The following is a 19,335-nucleotide window of genomic DNA, read 5'->3' as shown; positions in this document are numbered from 1 at the left end:
GTGTGTGTGTGTGTGTGTGTGTGTGTGTGTGTGTGTGTGTGTGTGTGTGTGTGTGTGTGTGTGTGTGTGTGTGTGTGTGTGTGTGTGTGTGTGTGTGTGTGTGTGTGTGTGATCTGTCATCTCCTCTCGTTGGCAGCGCTACATACGCGCCGCTGTCATGCGCTGCTCCAACATCTGTCTGCAAGGAACCGCGGCCGCCAACATTCCAGAACGCAGAACAGAACGCGCGCAACGTTCCAACTGAGGGAACTATCATCTCCCCGAGCTACTTATTCACCTATTAATACATGTATTAGTTAACAAATACGTTATTAAAATATATTAGTTAATATACATTTTCATTGTAAACTTATTTGGGATAGATTATTATGCATACAATGACAGTTGATACAAATGTATAATAATAATTAGCTTTTCTGAAGATTTAGTTAATATTTTGATTGACAACTGAAGTCTTCCAAGTGCCCGGCCCGCCTCTTGCTCCTCCGTCACGCCCAAACAGAGTGCGCTCAGAGCGGCTAGTGGCTGGAGAGGAGACTAGTCCCGCCTGCAGGCGTGGCTCTCTCCCTCTGGTAGCTCGGTTAGAACTAACCGTGGGTTAGAATGGAACAGTCCAGTCATCTAGAGAGAGACAGAGAGACAGAGACAGAGAGAGAGAGAGACAGAGAGACAGAGAGAGAGAGAGAGAGAGAGAGAGAGAGAGAGAGAGAGAGAGAGAGAGAGAGAGAGAGAGAGAGAGAGAGAGAGTGAAGCAAACCAGGATGAACAGTCCCTATTCTGTGAGTTTTGTCGCAGTGGAATAGACGTTCACTTTTATTGTCAATGCTTGCACTGCTCACCATTGTATGGGATTATAAACGATCTATTTTAGATTTGTAAACTTGCAGCAAGATGTCAAAAGGCGTCTGGAGGAAACGCGCCCTCTCCACGGCTGGAGGAGCCTTGTTCACCTGCCTCGTGATGATGTTTCTTCTCGTCGCCGTTATCAAACACCGGGGGACTCTCGTGGAGGAAGGTTCCACCGGGAGAGAGTTCGGGACTCGCTCCCTGCAAAGTTTAAACAGCATGAATAATAATGACAAACCCGTTAACCAAGCTCCAGCCGAGGATCGGGTCGGGGACAAATGTCAGGCGGCCCAGGTCAAGGGTTTTTCGGCGTACTTCAGTGAGTTGAGCCGGGGGAAACGGGCGGTGGAGCACAGAGCGGTGAAGGCTAGTGATCCTACACCGGTGGAGGAGCTCAGTCCGGTGGATGTGTTCATAGCGGTGAAAACCACCAAGAAATACCACCACACCAGGCTGGATCTACTGCTGGACACATGGATCTCTAGAAACATGCTGCAGGTAATGGGAAAACTTTACACTTACAGGAATGAAGTGCCTTGCTCAGGAACAAAATGACACATCTTTCACCTAGTCGGCTCTGCGGTTTGAACCAGCAACATTTCGATTAAAACTCTCTGAACTGCTACGCTAGCCTATTGGACACATTGCTATTGTAGTAGTTTGTGAAATTAGATTACCAATGCATCTAAACATGCAACAGGTGATAGAACAAATACTATTATATTCTTAGAGGAAAACGGACGAAAAACTAGTTTGAATAATTCCACAGAAATAAACACCCAAGTTAGTGGCATTAGATTACCAACGAATCTAAAGGCTGCCCGAGGCAACGGAACGTGTCATGGTTGCTAGGCTACGGAACATGTCGTGGTTGCTAGGCTACGGAACATGTCATGGTTGTTAGGCTACGGAACATGTCATGGTTGCTAGGCTACAGGGATAATTAGGATAAACTGTAAGTAGAGGAGCCTCAACTCAAGCAGAGGAAAGTTTCACAGCAACAGTTTTCTTACTACTTTACTGATAACAGCTTTATTCAGTAAAGTTTGACTTACTGTGATATGTGTTTGTCCTAGTCTACCCATAGCTACTGTATTGAGGAAAGTTGAACTTACTACAGTATGACTGTGATCTGTGTTTGTCCTAGTCTACCCATAGCTACTGTATTGAGGAAAGTTGAACTTACTACAGTATGACTGTGATCTGTGTTTGTCCTAGTCTACCCATAGCTACTGTATTGAGGAAAGTTGAACTTACTACAGTATGACTGTGATCTGTGTTTGTCCTAGTCTACCCATAGCTACATTAGGGTGAGAACTTTAAGTTGCTCTGAATGACTCTAATCAAAATGTAGTTAGAACAACATAGTGTATGCTACAGTTTTAGTGAGGCTACCAATGCATCTGCATTCAACAGAAGGCTTGACGGTGTATGTTCCCAGGGGTAACCCCAAGAAACCCCAAACCCTCCTCTCCCTGAAATACCCCTTCGACACGATTAGTTACGCCGGCTCACTTTCATTGCCTCCGCGCTCTGGCCAAAGCGCGAGACAGTCAGACGTAAACCTGTAAAGTTAAACTGGAGCCGGAGCCGATGAAGATTACTCTCGGAAGGCAGATCAGAGGACGAAGGAGAAGGAATGAAAACGGAGAAGAGCTCTCTTTCTCTCTCCCCTTTTCTTCTCTCCTTGCTTGTGTCAGAAAACAAAGGGAATCAGAAAGAATAGTCATTATCATGTTTTAAAAAAAAGGACATACAGAGGATACTATATAATGTCATCATAGAGCTGATCTACAACAGACTGGTAGAACGATGTCATTATAGTGGATACTATATAATGTCATCATAGAGCTGATCTACAACAGACTGGTAGAACTATGTCATTATAGTGGATACTATATAATGTCATCATAGAGCTGATCTACAACAGACTGGTACAACTATGTCCTTATAAAGGATACTATATAATGTCATCATAGAGCTGATCTACAACAGACTGGTACAACTATGTCGTTATAGAGAATACTATACACACAGTGTACAAAACATTAAGCACACCTTCCTAATATTGAGTTGCACCACCCCTTTTTGCCCTCAGTTCGTCGGGGCATGGACTCCACAAGGTGTCGAAAGTGTTCCACAGGGATGCTGGTCCATGTTGACTCCAATGCTTCCCACAGTTGTGTCAAGTTGGCTGGATGTCCTTTGGGTGGTGGATCATTCTTGATAGACACGGTAAACTGTTGAGCGTGAAAAACCCAGCAGCGTTGCAGTTCTTGACACAAACCGGTGCGCCTGGCACCTACTACCACACTCTGTTCAAAGGCACTTTGACTTTGTCTTGCCCATTCACCCTCTGAATGACACACATACACAATCCATGTCTCAATTGTCTCAAGGCTTAAAAATCCTTCTTTAACCTGTCTCCTCCCCTTCATCTACACTGATTGAAGTGGATTTAACAAGTGACATCAATAAGGGATCATAGCTTTCACCTGGATTCACCTGGTCAGTCTATGTCATGGAAAGAGCGGGTGTTCTTAATGTTTAATATACTCAGTGTACATCTCCACTCATTGTTGGAGAGAGTAGCTACCTGTAGCCTGTAAAGAGAAGCTACCTGTAGAGAGAGTATCTACCTGTAGAAAGAGTAGCTACCTGTAGCCTGTAGCCAGAGTAGCTGCCTGTAGCCTGTAGAGAGAGTAGCTACCTGTAGAAAGAGTAGCTACCTGTAGCCTGTAGAGAGAGTACCTGCCTGTAGCCTGTAGAGAGAGTAGCTGCCAGTAACCTGTAGAGAGAGTAGCTGCCTGTAGTAGAGGTCGACCGATTATGATTTTTCAACGCCGATAGCAATACCGATTATTGGGGGACCGAAAAAGCCGATACCGATTAATCGGCCGATTTTATTTTTTTTAAATACTGTAATAATGACAATTACAACAATACTGAATGAACACTTATTTTAACTTAATATAATACATCAATAAATGATTTGTATTTCATATACCTTTGACTATTGGATGTTCTTATAGGCACTTTAGTATTGCCAGTGTAACAGTATAGCTTCCGTCCCTCTCCTCGCTCCTACCTGGGCTCAAACCAGCAACGCATCGACAACAGCCACCCTCGAAGCAGCGTTACCCATGTAGTGCAAGGGAAACAACTACTCCAAGTCTCAGAGCGAGTGACGTTTGAAACGCTATTAGCGCGCACCCGCTAACTAGCTTACCATTTCACATCGGTTACACCAGCCTAATCTTATGAGTTGACAGGCTTGAAGTCATAAACAGCGCAATGCATTGCGAAGGGCTGCTGGCAAAACGTACGAAAGTGCTGTTTTGAATGAATGCTTACGAGCCTGCTGGTGCCTACCATCGCTACCACTTAATTATAACATAATAACACACAGAAACACGAGCCTTACGTCATTAACCTCTCTGGGCTAGGCGGGACGAATTCGTCCCACCACGCAACAGCCAGTGTAATCCAGTGGCGCAATTTTCAAATACCTTAGAAATGCTATTACTTTAATTTCTCAAACATATGACTATTTTACAGCATTTTAAAGACAGGACTCTCGTTAATCTAACCACACTGTCCGATTTCAAAAAGGCTTTACAACGAAAGCAAAACATTAGATTATGTCAGCAGAGTACCCAGCCAGAAATAATCAGACACCCATTTTTCAAGCTAGCATATAATGTCACAAAAACCCAGAAGACAGCTAAATGCAGCACTAACCTTTGATGATCCTCATCAGATGACACACCTAGGACATTATGTTATACAATACATGCATGTTTTGTTCAATCAAGTTCATATTTATATCAAAAACCAGCTTTTTACATTAGCATGTGACGTTCAGAACTAGCATACCCCCCGCAAACCTCCGGTGAATTTACTAAATTACTCACGATAAACGTTCACAAAAAACATAACAATTATTTTAAGAATTCTAGATACAGAACTCTTTTGTGCAATCGAGGTGTCCGATTTTAAAATAGCTTTTCGGTGAAAGCACATTTTGCAATATTCTCAGTAGATAGCCCAGCCATCACGGCTAGCCATTTAGACACCGACCAAGTTTAGCCCTGACCAAAGTCAGATTTACTATTACAAAAGTTTGATTACCTTTGTTGTCTTCGTCAGAATGCACTCCCAGGACTGCTACTTCAATAACAAATGTTGGTTTGGTCCAAAATAATCCATCGTTATATCCAAATAGCGGCGTTTTGTTCGTGCGTTCCAAGACACTATCCGAAGTGTAAATAAGGGTCACGAGCATGGCGCAATTCGTGACAAAAAAAATCTAAATATTCCATTACCGTACTTCGAAGCATGTCAACCGCTGTTTAAAATCCATTTTTATGCCATTTTTCTCGTAAAAAAGCGATAATATTTAGACCGGGAATCTACGTTTAGGTAAACAGAGGAAAGAAAACAAAGCATTCGGTCGACGCGGGCACGCGCCTGAGTCTCACAGTACTGTAACCAGCCACTACCCAAACACGCTACTTTTTTTCAGCCGGAGCCTGCAAAGCCACGATTCAGCTTTTTGCCGCCTTCTGAGAGCCCATTGGAGCCGTAGGAAGTGTCACGTAACAGCAGAGATCCTTTGTTTTGGATAGAGATGACAAAGAAGGCCAAGAAATGGTCAGACAGGGTACTTCCTGTACAGAATCTTCTCAGGTTTTGACCTGCCATTTGAGTTCTGTTATACTCACAGACACCATTCAAACAGTTTTAGAAACTTTGGAGTGTTTTCTATCCAAAGCCAATAATTATATGCATATTCTAGTTACTGGGCAGGAGTAGTAACCAGATTAAATCGGGTACGTTTTTTATCCAGCCGTGTCAATACTGCCCCCTAGCCCTAACAGGTTAATATGGTCGAATCCGGAAACTATCACGTTTATTCTTTCAGTGAAATACGGAACCGTTCCGTATTTTATCTAATGGGTGGCATCCATAAGTCTAAATATTCCTGTTACATTACACAACCTTCAATGTTATGTCATAATTACGTAAAATTCTGGCAAATTAGTTTGCAACGAGCCAGGCGGCCCAAACTGTTGCATATACCCTGACTCTGCATGCAAGGAACGCAAGAGAAGTGACACAATTTCACCTGGTTTATATTGCCTGCTAACCTGGATTTCTTTTAGCTAAATATGCAGGTTTAAAAATATGTACTTCTGTGTATTGATTTTAAGAAAGGCATTGATGTTTATGGTTAAGTACAGTCGTGCAACGATTGTGCTTTTTTTTCGCAAATGCGCTTTTGTTAAATCATCCCCGTTTGGCGAAGTTGGCTGTCTTTGTTAGGAAGAAATAGTCTTCACAGTTCGCAACGAGCCAGGTGGCCCAAACTGCTGCATATACCCTGACTCTGTTACAGAGGTGACACATTTTCCCGCGTTAAAAGAAATTCATGTTAGCAGGCAATATTAACTAAATATGCAGGTTTACAAATATATACTTGTGTATTGATTTTAAGAAAGACATTGATGTTTATGGTTAGGTACAAGTTGGAGCAACGACCGTCCTTTTTCGCGAATGCACACCGCATCGATTATATGCAATGCAGGACAGGCTAGATAAACTAGTAATATCATCAGCCATGTGTAGTTAACTACTGATTATGATTGATTGATTTATTGTTTTTTATAAGATAAGTTTAATGCTAGCTAGCAACTTACCTTGGTTTCTTACTGCATTCGCGTAACAGGCAGGCTCCTCGTGGAGTGCAATGTAAAGCAGGTGGTTAGAGCGTTGGACTAGTTAACCGTAAGGTTGCAAGATTGAAGGTAAAAATCTGTCGTTCTGCCCCTGAACAAGGCAGTTAACCCACCGTTCCTAAGCCGTCATTGAAAATAAGAATGTGTTCTTAACTGACTTGCCTAGTTAAAAAATATTTATAAAAAATATATATATAATAATAATAATAATAATAATAATAATAATAATAATAATAATAATAAATAAATAAAAAATCGGCAAATCGGTGGCCAAAAATACCAATTACCGATTGTTATGAAAACTTGAAACCGGCCCTAATTAATCGGCAATTCCGATTAATCGGTCGACCTCTAGCCTGTAGAGAAAGTCGCTACCTGTAGCCTGTAAGGAGAGACTAATCTATGAGTGTGGCTAATTGTAAGGCTAATCTATGAGTGGGGCTAATTGTAAGGCTAATCTATGAGTGTGGCTAATTGTAAGGCTAATCTATGAGTGTGGCTAACTGTAAGGCTAATCTATGGGTGTGGCTAACTGTAAGGCTAATCTATGGGTGTGGCTAACTGTAAAGCTAATCTATGAGTGTGGCTAACTGTAAGGCTAATCTATGAGTGTGGCTAACTGTAAGGCTAATCTATGAGTGTGGCTAACTGTAAGGCTAATCTATGAGTGTGGCTAATTTTAAGACTAATCTATGAGTGTGGCTAATTGTAAGGCAAATCTATGAGTGTGGCTAATTGTAAGGCTAATCTATGAGTGTGGCTAATTGTAATTGTCTGAGTGTAAATGTACATCCCAAATGGTACCCTGTTCCCTACATAGTACACTACTTTAGACCAGAGACCTATACCCTAGCTAGTGTACTACTTTACACCAAAGCCCTATTCCCTATATAGTGCACTACTTTTCACCAGAGCCCTATAGGCCATATGCCATTTGGGAGTCAGACTAAAACCATTAAAAACACACACACCAGACACTAGTCTGTGTTGATATGTAAACAGAGCGACAAGCTCTCACGGTCTCACTGCAGAATCACACGTTTGTTCATAAACGTCTGATGTCAAAGGTTTAGTTGATGCATTCATTCTGAATGGTTAAGGTTTGGGAATAGGGTGTAAATAAATGGATGGAACAGGAGACCCTCGGAGACGGAGCTCACAGCCTATCTGCCATTAGAGCTGGGAATTTCCGGGGACCTTACAATATGATATTATCGCGATACAATATGTATTGCGATTCTCACGATTCGATGTAGGATCTTAACTTGAGCCAGTTTGCTACAGCAGGAAAATAATCCTGCCGCAACAGGAAATGTGAATTATTATGTGGATTATAATTAATGGACATTTTTTGGTAGGGGTTGATGCATTTTTCGTTATTGCAAATGAAGTCTGACATTTTAAAGTGGAAATTACAAACTTTAGAAGCCTTTTTGTAGCTCGACTATACCACAAGTTAGCATTTCCTGTGTTGCAGGAATATTCTCAGGAATATTCTCAGAATATTCTCATCTGCTGACGTTCTGCTTACCTGGATGGACGTCTAAATTCGCAGTGGGTCATAAGTGACCTGGCTGAACAGAGAGAGGAAAGCACTGTGTTTACCCGTGTGTGTGTGTGTGTGTGTGTGTGTGTGTGTGTGTGTGTGTGTGTGTGTGTGTGTGTGTGTGTGTGTGTGTGTGTAGACATTCCTATGTCTGCTCTCAGGTGTGTGTCAAAGGTGTGTGTCCCGCCCCACCCCTATAGGCTACTGTTAGACTGCTGAGTAAGGGAATACCTAAACACACACACACACCCTGGGAACTCTCTCTCTCTTTCTCGTGGGAAGTGAAGAGGTATGGGTGTGATGTTTAGGAGAGTAAACACACAGACACACACCCTGGCGGAGGTAACCTTGATAATATGTTGCCTCAGAGGTAGTTGTGACGTCACCAGGAGACTTTAGCTACTTGGATGTTATAGTGGTTGATTGTTATAAAACGTTTCTCCTTTTCTCTCTCTCTCTCTCTCTCTCTCTCTCTGTCTCTCTCTCTCTGTCTCTCTCTCTCTCTCTCTCTCTCGCTCTCTCTCTCTCTCTCTGTCTCTCTGTCTCTCTCTCTGTCTCGTTATTGTTCAATTAATGTCGTTTCCTGTGTTGTAAAACTCAAATCCTGGCTTGCCTCCTAACCTTCCTCCCCCTTCTCTCTTCTCACCATTTTCTCTCACTCTCCTCTCTCTCTCTCCCCTGTATGAGACAATGTGTAGTTTCCTCTGTGGGGTCTTAACAATGACACACACACAGAGACACACACACACACACACACAAAGACACACACACACACACACAGACACACACACACGCACAGAGACGCACCCGCACAGAGACGCACACGCACAGAAACACGCACACACACGCACAGAGACACACACACACAGAGACACACACACACAGAGACACACACACATACGAGCTGGTTTTCCTCTGGAGGGTTTAAGAGCTCACAGGGCTGACGAGAACACACAGCTGGAGAGAAAGACTGGACTGCTGACAAACACACCGACATACACACAGGGATACACACACACACACACACACATAGGGATACATTTACATTTACGTCATTTAGCAAACGCTCTTATCCAGAGCGACTTACAAATTACACACACACACAGGGACACTCACACACAAATACATGGTTGCTGATTGAGGAGAAAGAACTGTCAAGTCAGTGGTTATAGGAGAGACAGAGACAGAGGTTATAGGAGAGACAGAGTCAGTGGTTATAGGTGAGACAGAGACAGTGGTTATAGGAGAGACAGAGACAGTGGTTATAGGAGAGACAGAGACAGAGGTTATAGGAGAGACAGAGTCAGTGGTTATAGGTGAGACAGAGACAGTGGTTATAGGAGAGACAGAGACAGTGGTTATAGGAGAGACAGAGACAGTGGTTATAGGAGAGACAGAGGTTATAGGAGAGACAGAGACAGTGGTTATAGGAGAGACAGAGACAGTGGTTATAGGAGAGACAGAGACAGTGGTTATAGGAGAGTCGGTGGTTATAGGAGAGTCGGTGGTTATAGGAGAGTCGGTGGTTATAGGAGAGACAGATACAGTGGTTATAGGAGACTCAGAGTCAGTGGTTATAGGAGAGACAGAGTCAGTGGTTATAGGAGAGACAGAGACAGTGGTTATAGGAGAGACAGAGTCAGTGGTTATAGGAGAGACAGAGACAGTGGTTATAGGAGAGACAGTGGTTATAGGAGAGACTGTGGTTATAGGAGAGACAGATACAGTGGTTATAGGAGAGACAGAGACAGTGGTTATAGGAGAGACAGAGACAGTGGTTATAGGAGAGTCGGTGGTTATAGGAGAGACAGTGGTTATAGGAGAGACAGAGACAGTGGTTATAGGAGAGACAGAGACAGTGGTTATAGGAGACTCAGAGACAGTGGTTATAGGAGACTCAGAGACAGTGGTTATAGGAGACTCAGAGTCAGTGGTTATAGGACAGACAGAGGTTATAGGAGAGTCGGTGGTTATAGGAGAGACAGTGGTTATAGGAGAGACAGATACAGTGGTTATAGGAGACTCAGAGTCAGTGGTTATAGGAGAGACAGTGATTATAGGAGAGACAGAGACAGTGGTTATAGGAGAGTCGGTGGTTATAGGAGAGACAGAGACAGTGGTTATAGGAGACTCAGAGTCAGTGGTTATAGGAGAGACAGTGGTTATAGGAGAGTTGGTGGTTATAGGAGAGTCAGTGGTTATAGGAGAGTCTGTGGTTATAGGAGAGTCCGTGGTTATAGGAGAGACAGTGGTTATAGGAGACTCAGAGTCAGTGGTTATAGGAGAGACAGTGATTATAGGAGAGACAGAGACAGTGGTTATAGGAGAGTCAGTGGTTATAGGAGAGACAGAGACAGTGGTTATAGGAGACTCAGAGTCAGTGGTTATAGGAGAGACAGTGGTTATAGGAGAGTTGGTGGTTATAGGAGAGTCAGTGGTTATAGGAGAGTCTGTGGTTATAGGAGAGTCCGTGGTTATAGGAGAGACAGTGGTTATAGGAGAGTCAGTCAGTGGTTATATGAGAGTCAGTGGTTATAGGAGACTCAGAGTGAGTGGTTATAGGAGAGACAGAGACAGTGGTTATAGGAGAGACAGTGGTTATAGGAGAGACAGAGACAGTGGTTATAGGAGAGTCAGTGGTTATAGGAGAGACAGAGACAGTGGTTATAGGAGACTCAGAGTCAGTGGTTATAGGAGAGACAGTGGTTATAGGAGAGACAGTGGTTATAGGAGAGTAAGTGGTTATAGGAGAGTCCGTGGTTATAGGTGAGTCTGTGGTTATAGGAGAGTCCGTGGTTATAGGAGAGACAGTGGTTATAGGAGAGTCAGTCAGTGGTTATAGGAGAGTCAGTGGTTATAGGAGACTCAGAGTGAGTGGTTATAGGAGAGTCAGTGGTTATAGGAGAGTCAGTGGTTATAGGAGAGTCAGTCAGTGGTTATAGGAGAGTCAGTGGTTATAGGAGAGTCAGTGGTTATAGGAGACTCAGAGTCAGTGGTTAGAGGAGAGACAGAGTCAGTGGTTATAGGAGAGACAGAGACAGTGGTTATAGGAGAGACAGAGACAGTGGTTATAGGAGAGTCAGTGGTTATAGGAGAGACAGAGTCAGTGGTTATAGGAGAGACAGAGTCAGTGGTTATAGGAGAGACAGAGTCAGTGGTTATAGGAGAGACAGAGACAGTGGTTATAGGAGAAACAGAGTCAGTGGTTATAGGAGAGACAGAGACAGTGGTTATAGGAGAGTCAGTGGTTATAGGAGAGTCAGTGGTTATAGGAGAGACAGAGACAGTGGTTATAGGAGAGTCAGTGGTTATAGGAGAGACAGAGACAGTGGTTATAGGAGACTCAGAGACAGTGGTTATAGGAGACTCAGAGACAGTGGTTATAGGAGACTCAGAGTCAGTGGTTATAGGACAGACAGAGACAGTGGTTATAGGAGAGACAGAGACAGTGGTTATAGGAGAGTCGGTGGTTATAGGAGAGACAGTGGTTATAGGAGAGACAGAGACAGTGGTTATAGGAGACTCAGAGACAGTGGTTATAGGAGACTCAGAGACAGTGGTTATAGGAGACTCAGAGTCAGTGGTTATAGGACAGACAGAGGTTATAGGAGAGTCGGTGGTTATAGGAGAGACAGTGGTTATAGGAGAGACAGATACAGTGGTTATAGGAGACTCAGAGTCAGTGGTTATAGGAGAGACAGTGATTATAGGAGAGACAGAGACAGTGGTTATAGGAGAGACAGAGACAGTGGTTATAGGAGAGTCGGTGGTTATAGGAGAGACAGAGACAGTGGTTATAGGAGACTCAGAGTCAGTGGTTATAGGAGAGACAGTGGTTATAGGAGAGTTGGTGGTTATAGGAGAGTCAGTGGTTATAGGAGAGTCCGTGGTTATAGGAGAGTCTGTGGTTATAGGAGAGTCGGTGGTTATAGGAGAGACAGAGACAGTGGTTATAGGAGACTCAGAGTCAGTGGTTATAGGAGAGACAGTGGTTATAGGAGAGTTGGTGGTTATAGGAGAGTCAGTGGTTATAGGAGAGTCCGTGGTTATAGGAGAGTCTGTGGTTATAGGAGAGTCTGTGGTTATAGGAGAGTCCGTGGTTATAGGAGAGACAGTGGTTATAGGAGAGTCAGTCAGTGGTTATAGGAGAGTCAGTGGTTATAGGAGACTCAGAGTGAGTGGTTATAGGAGAGACAGAGACGGTGGTTATAGGAGAGACAGTGGTTATAGGAGAGACAGAGACAGTGGTTATAGGAGAGTCAGTGGTTATAGGAGAGACAGAGACAGTGGTTATAGGAGACTCAGAGTCAGTGGTTATAGGAGAGACAGTGGTTATAGGAGAGACAGTGGTTATAGGAGAGACAGTGGTTATAGGAGAGTAAGTGGTTATAGGAGAGTCCGTGGTTATAGGAGAGTCTGTGGTTATAGGAGAGTCCGTGGTTATAGGAGAGACAGTGGTTATAGGAGAGTCAGTCAGTGGTTATAGGAGAGTCAGTGGTTATAGGAGACTCAGAGTGAGTGGTTATAGGAGAGTCAGTGGTTATAGGAGAGTCAGTGGTTATAGGAGAGTCAGTCAGTGGTTATAGGAGAGTCAGTGGTTATAGGAGACTCAGAGTCAGTGGTTATAGGAGACTCAGAGTCAGTGGTTATAGGAGACTCAGAGTCAGTGGTTATAGGAGAGACAGAGACAGTGGTTATAGGAGAGACAGAGACAGTGGTTATAGGAGAGTCAGTGGTTATAGGAGAGACAGAGTCAGTGGTTATAGGAGAGACAGAGTCAGTGGTTATAGGAGAGACAGAGTCAGTGGTTATAGGAGAGACAGAGACAGTGGTTATAGGAGAAACAGAGTCAGTGGTTATAGGAGAGACAGAGACAGTGGTTATAGGAGAGTCAGTGGTTATAGGAGAGTCAGTGGTTATAGGAGAGACAGAGACAGTGGTTATAGGAGACTCAGAGACAGTGGTTATAGGAGACTCAGAGACAGTGGTTATAGGAGACTCAGAGTCAGTGGTTATAGGACAGACAGAGACAGTGGTTATAGGAGAGACAGAGACAGTGGTTATAGGAGAGACAGAGTCAGTGGTTATAGGAGAGTCAGTGGTTATAGGAGAGTCAGAGGTTATAGGAGAGACAGAGGTTATAGGAGAGACAGAGACAGTGGTTATAGGAGAGACAGTGGTTATAGGAGAGACAGAGTCAGTGGTTATAGGAGAGACAGTGGTTATAGGAGAGACAGTGGTTATAGGAGAGAAAATGGTTATAGGAGAGACAGTGGTTATAGGAGAGACAGTGGTTATAGGAGAGACAGAGACAGTGGTTATAGGAGGGACAGAGACAGTGGTTATAGGAGAGACAGAGACCGTGGTTATAGGAGAGACAGTGGTTATAGGAGAGACAGAGTCAGTGGTTATAGGAGAGACAGTGGTTATAGGAGAGACAGTGGTTATAGGAGAGACAGTGGTTATAGGAGACTCAGAGTCAGTGGTTATAGGAGAGTCAGTGGTTATAGGAGAGTCAGTCAGTGGTTATAGGAGAGTCAGTGGTTATAGGAGAGACAGAGTCAGTGGTTATAGGAGAGACAGAGTCAGTGGTTATAGGAGAGTCAGTGGTTATAGGAGAGTCAGTGGTTATAGGAGAGACAGAGGTTATAGGAGAGACAGTGGTTATAGGAGAGTCAGTGGTTATAGGAGACTCAGAGTCAGTGGTTATAGGAGAGTCAGTGGTTATAGGAGAGTCAGTCAGTGGTTATAGGAGAGTCAGTGGTTATAGGAGAGACAGAGTCAGTGGTTATAGGAGAGACAGAGTCAGTGGTTAGAGGAGAGACAGAGTCAGTGGTTATAGGAGAGTCAGTGGTTATAGGAGAGACAGAGACAGTGGTTATAGGAGACTCAGAGACAGTGGTTATAGGAGACTCAGAGTCAGTGGTTATAGGACAGACAGAGACAGTGGTTATGGGAGAGACAGAGACAGTGGTTATAGGAGAGACAGAGACAGTGGTTATAGGAGTGACAGAGTCAGTGGTTATAGGAGAGACAGTGGTTATAGGAGAGACAGAGTCAGTGGTTATAGGAGAGACAGTGGTTATAGGAGAGACAGTGGTTATAGGAGAGAAAATGGTTATAGGAGAGACAGTGGTTATAGGAGAGACAGTGGTTATAGGAGAGACAGTGGTTATAGGAGAGACAGTGGTTATAGGAGAGTCGGTGGTTATAGGAGAGACAGAGACAGTGGTTATAGGAGAGACAGAGGTTATAGGAGAGTCAGTGGTTATAGGAGAGACAGAGACAGTGGTTATAGGAGAGACAGAGACCGTGGTTATAGGAGAGACAGAGGTTATAGGAGAGACAGAGGTTATAGGAGAGACAGAGTCAGAGGTTATAGGTGAGACAGAGTCAGAGGTTATAGGAGAGACAGAGTCAGTGGTTATAGGAGAGACAGAGTCAGTGGTTATAGGAGAGACAGAGACAGTGGTTATAGGAGAGACAGTGGTTATAGGAGAGTCAGAGTCAGTGGTTATAGGCGAGTCAGAGTCAGTGGTTATAGGAGAGTCAGAGTCAGTGGTTATAGGAGAGACAGAGGTTATAGGAGAGTCAGAGTCAGTGGTTATAGGAGACTCAGAGTCAGTGGTTATAGGAGAGACAGAGACAGTGGTTATAGGAGAGACAGAGTCAGTGGTTATAGGAGAGACAGAGACAGTGGTTATAGGAGAGACAGAGTCAGTGGTTATAGGAGAGACAGAGGTTATAGGAGAGTCAGAGTCAGTGGTTATAGGCGAGTCAGAGTCAGTGGTTATAGGAGAGTCAGAGTCAGTGGTTATAGGAGAGACAGAGGTTATAGGAGAGTCAGAGTCAGTGGTTATAGGAGACTCAGAGTCAGTGGTTATAGGAGAGACAGAGTCAGTGGTTATAGGAGAGTCAGAGTCAGTGGTTATAGGAGAGACAGAGTCAGTGGTTATAGGAGAGACAGAGACAGTGGTTATAGGAGAGACAGAGGTTATAGGAGAGTCAGAGTCAGTGGTTATAGGCGAGTCAGAGTCAGTGGTTATAGGAGAGTCAGAGTCAGTGGTTATAGGAGAGACAGAGTCAGTGGTTATAGGAGAGACAGAGACAGTGGTTATAGGAGAGACAGAGGTTATAGGAGAGTCAGAGTCAGTGGTTATAGGCGAGTCAGAGTCAGTGGTTATAGGAGAGTCAGAGTCAGTGGTTATAGGAGAGACAGAGGTTATAGGAGAGTCAGAGTCAGTGGTTATAGGAGACTCAGAGTCAGTGGTTATAGGAGAGACAGAGTCAGTGGTTATAGGAGAGTCAGAGTCAGTGGTTATAGGAGAGACAGAGTCAGTGGTTATAGGAGAGTCAGAGTCAGTGGTTATAGGAGAGACAGAGTCAGTGGTTATAGGAGAGACAGAGGTTATAGGAGACTCAGAGTCAGTGGTTATAGGAGAGACAGAGTCAGTGGTTATAGGAGAGACAGAGACAGTGGTTATAGGAGAGATAGAGACTTGTGTTATCTCCCAGAGATAATGCCTAGGATTTAGCTCAGCAGGCTAACACAGTTTAAGTCTGAAGAGACCCGGACAAACATACATACAGACACACACGCGCAGTCGCACACACACACACACACGTGAGAATGTAATGTAATCTAATATCAGTATGGGAGCAGGAAGCTGGAGAGAGGTGTTGACACACACATCAAAACACTGACCCTGTGTCGTGTGTCCGTCCGTGTGTCCGTCCGTGTGTGTGTCTGTGTGTGTGTCTGTGTGTGTGTCTGTGCGTGTGTCCGTCCGTGTGTCCGTCCGTGTGTGTGTGTGTGTCTGTGTGTGTGTCTGTGTGTGTGTCTGTGCGTGTGTCCGTCCGTGTGTCCGTCCGTGTGTGTGTGTGTCTGTGTGTGTGTCTGTGTGTGTGTCCGTCCGTGTGTCCGTCCGTGTGTGTGTCCATGTGTGTGTGTGTGTTAAGAGAACCACACACCACCATGGAAAAGGGAGAGATGAGACTGTTTTGCCCATGTGCTGCGCTAGGCAGGGGGCAGGGAAGTGTCTGTGTTTATTTGGGGGGTCTCAGGGTGGGTCTTTCCTGCCTGGGGGAATCCGGGGTACGCCTGGCTGATGCTGGCTTCCTGAGTTCTGACAGACACACACAGACACACACACAGACATGCCACGCACGCACACACACACACACAGAAATACCACGCACACACCCACACACACACACGCATGCACGCACGCACGCACACACCCACACACACACACAGAAATACCACGCACACACCCACACACACAGACACACACACGCATGCACGCACGCACACACCCACACACACACACACACACACACACACACACACACACACACACACACACACACACACACACACACACACACACACACACACACACACACACACACACACACAGACATACCACGCACGCACACGCCCACACACACACACAGACATACCACGCACACACACACACACACACACACACACAGACATACCACGCACACACCCACACACACACACACAGACATACCACGCACGCACACGCCCACACACACACAGACATACCACGCACATACACACACACACACACACACACACACAGACATACCACGCACGCACACGCCCACACACACACAGACATACCACGCACACACACACACACACACACACACAGACATACCACGCACGCACGCACACACCCACACACACAAATGTTGTCTACTACTAAAATGTGGTTATTTAACTGAAAAATAGTAACCATTAATTTAATGAATGAATTTGTACCATATAATAACGTTGTAGGGCTTTTAGCTGGTCGGGACATTGTTGTTATCCCAGAGTCATGCCAACTCATTATGCAGTGGGAACTGTTGAAGTGGGAGACACACACACACACCCACGCGGCAGTAGGAGTAATGTGAGGAATGTGTCAGAGAGAGTTGGAACAAAGACTTTCTCCCAGGGAGATATCCCTCTCCAGTTAACTACAGCAGCTGTATGCTAATACCTCGGAGTGTGTGAGTGTCGGGGGGGTTACTTTCAACAATCTAACGTATAAAATACAGTTTGACTTGTTTAACACTTTTTTGGGTTTCATAGTTTTGATGTCTTCACTATTATTCTACAATGTAGAAAATAGTTAAAAAATAAAGAAAAACCCTTGAATGAGTAGGTATGTCCAAACACTGGTACTGTATGTGTATGGTCTATCATTGAATGTCACACACACACACACACACACACACACACACACACACACACACACACACACACACACACACACACACACACACACACACACCACACACCCCACTGGACTGGTCAGCAGCTGTTATGGTGCTGAGTGGTTTACCTTAGTCTTGGCTCAGATTCAATATCAGCACTATTGTCTGTCTCCACTCAATACTGTGACTGTGGTGGATAAACTACCCCTACCCTCTGTCTGTCTGTCTGTCTGTCTGTCTGTCTGTCTGTCTGTCTGTCTGTCTGTCTGTCTGTCTGTCTGTCTGTCTGTCTGTCTGTCTGTCTGTCTGTCTGTCTGTCTGTCTGTCTGTCTGTCTGTCTGTCTGTCTGTCTGTCTGTCTGTCTGTCTCCATTCAATACTGTGACTGTGGTGGATAAACTACCCCTACCCTCTGTCTGTCTGTCTGTCTGTCTGTCTGTCTGTCTGTCTGTCTGTCTGTCTGTCTGTCTGTCTGTCTGTCTGTCTGTCTGTCTGTCTGTCTGTCTGTCTGTCTGTCTGTCTGTCTGTCTGTCTGTCTCCATTCAATACTGTGACTGTGGTGGATAAACTACCCCTACCCTGTGTGTGTGTGTGTGTGTGTGTGTGTGTGTGTGTGTGTGTGTGTGTGTGTGTGTGTGTGTGTGTGTGTGTGTGTGTGTGTGTGTGTGTGTGTGTGTGTGTGTGTGTGTGTGTGTGTGTGTGTGTGTGTAACATGATGTCAGAGGAAGGATACAGGTGCAGTTTCACCTGTAGTGGAAAACAACCCTGTGGAACAATGATGGAACGGAATGTTGTTCTGTTTTAGACCAGTCGGCTGAAACAATGTTTTCACTTTACCAACAACAGCCTGATCAAACAGGATGACTGGGGCTGGGGCCCAAATGGTACTCCTATATAGTGCACTACAGTGCATTCAGACCCCTTGACTTCACTCCTATGTAGTGCACTACAGTGCATTCAGACCCCTTGACTTCACTCCTATATAGTGCACTACAGTGCATTCAGACCCCTTGACTTCACTCCTATATAGTGCACTACAGTGCATTCAGACCCCTTGACTTCACTCCTATGTAGTGCACTACAGTGCATTCAGACCCCTTGACTTCACTCCTATGTAGTGCACTACAGTGCATTCAGACCCCTTGACTTCACTCCGATATAGTGCACTACAGTGCATTCAGACCCCTTGACTTCACTCCTATGTAGTGCACTACAGTGCATTCAGACCCCTTGACTTCACTCCTATGTAGTGCACTACAGTGCATTCAGACCCCTTGACTTCACTCCTATATAGTGCACTACAGTGCATTCAGACCCCTTGACTTCACTCCTATATAGTGCACTACAGTGCATTCAGACCCCTTGACTTCACTCCTATGTAGTGCACTACAGTGCATTCAGACCCCTTGACTTCACTCCGATATAGTGCACTACAGTGCATTCAGACACCTTGACCTCTCACCTCTCCTAAGTAAAAGGCACATGACAGCCCACTTGGAATTTGCCAAAAGGCACCTAAAGGACTCTCAGACCATGAGAAACAAGATTCTCTCATCTGATGAAACCAAGATTGAACTCTTTGGCCTGAATGCTAAGTGTCACGTCTGGAGGAAACCTGGCACCCTACGGTTAAGCATGGTGGTGGCAGCATCATGTTGTGGGGGTGTTTTTCAGTGGCAGGGACTGGGAGACTAGTCAGGATTGAGGGAAAGATGAACGGAGCAAAGTACAAAGAGATCATTGATGAAAACCTGCTCCAAAGCACTCAGGACCTATGACTGGGCGAAGGTTCACCTTCCAACAGGACAACGACCCTAAGCACACAGCCAAGACAACGCAGGAGTGGCTTTGGGACAAATGTCTGAATGTCCTTGAGTGGCCCAGCCAGAGCCTGGACTTGAACCCGATCTAACATCTCTGGAGAGACCTGAAAATAGCTGTGCAGTGACGCTCCCCATCCAACCTGACAGAGCTT

The 19,335-nt window shown here is 44.8% G+C and overlaps 1 protein-coding gene across 1 annotated transcript in view; it reads left to right on the top strand.

Moving 5' to 3' along the window:
* Nucleotides 1-592: 592 nt before the first annotated feature.
* Nucleotides 593-19,335, top strand: part of LOC106594217 (beta-1,3-N-acetylglucosaminyltransferase lunatic fringe) — a 30,127-nt gene continuing 11,384 nt past the window's right edge. The window contains exon 1 of the mRNA XM_045690664.2: nucleotides 593-1,344. Coding sequence (XP_045546620.1) covers nucleotides 892-1,344 — 453 coding nt within the window. The 5' untranslated portion in view covers nucleotides 593-891. The remainder of the gene's footprint in view (nucleotides 1,345-19,335) is intronic.

Source organism: Salmo salar, chromosome 12 (genome assembly GCF_965601325.2).
Source record: "Salmo salar chromosome 12, fSalSal1, whole genome shotgun sequence".
In the NCBI taxonomy this organism is placed as follows: Eukaryota; Metazoa; Chordata; class Actinopteri; order Salmoniformes; family Salmonidae; genus Salmo; species Salmo salar.
This window is presented reverse-complemented; position numbering and strand designations above follow the sequence as displayed.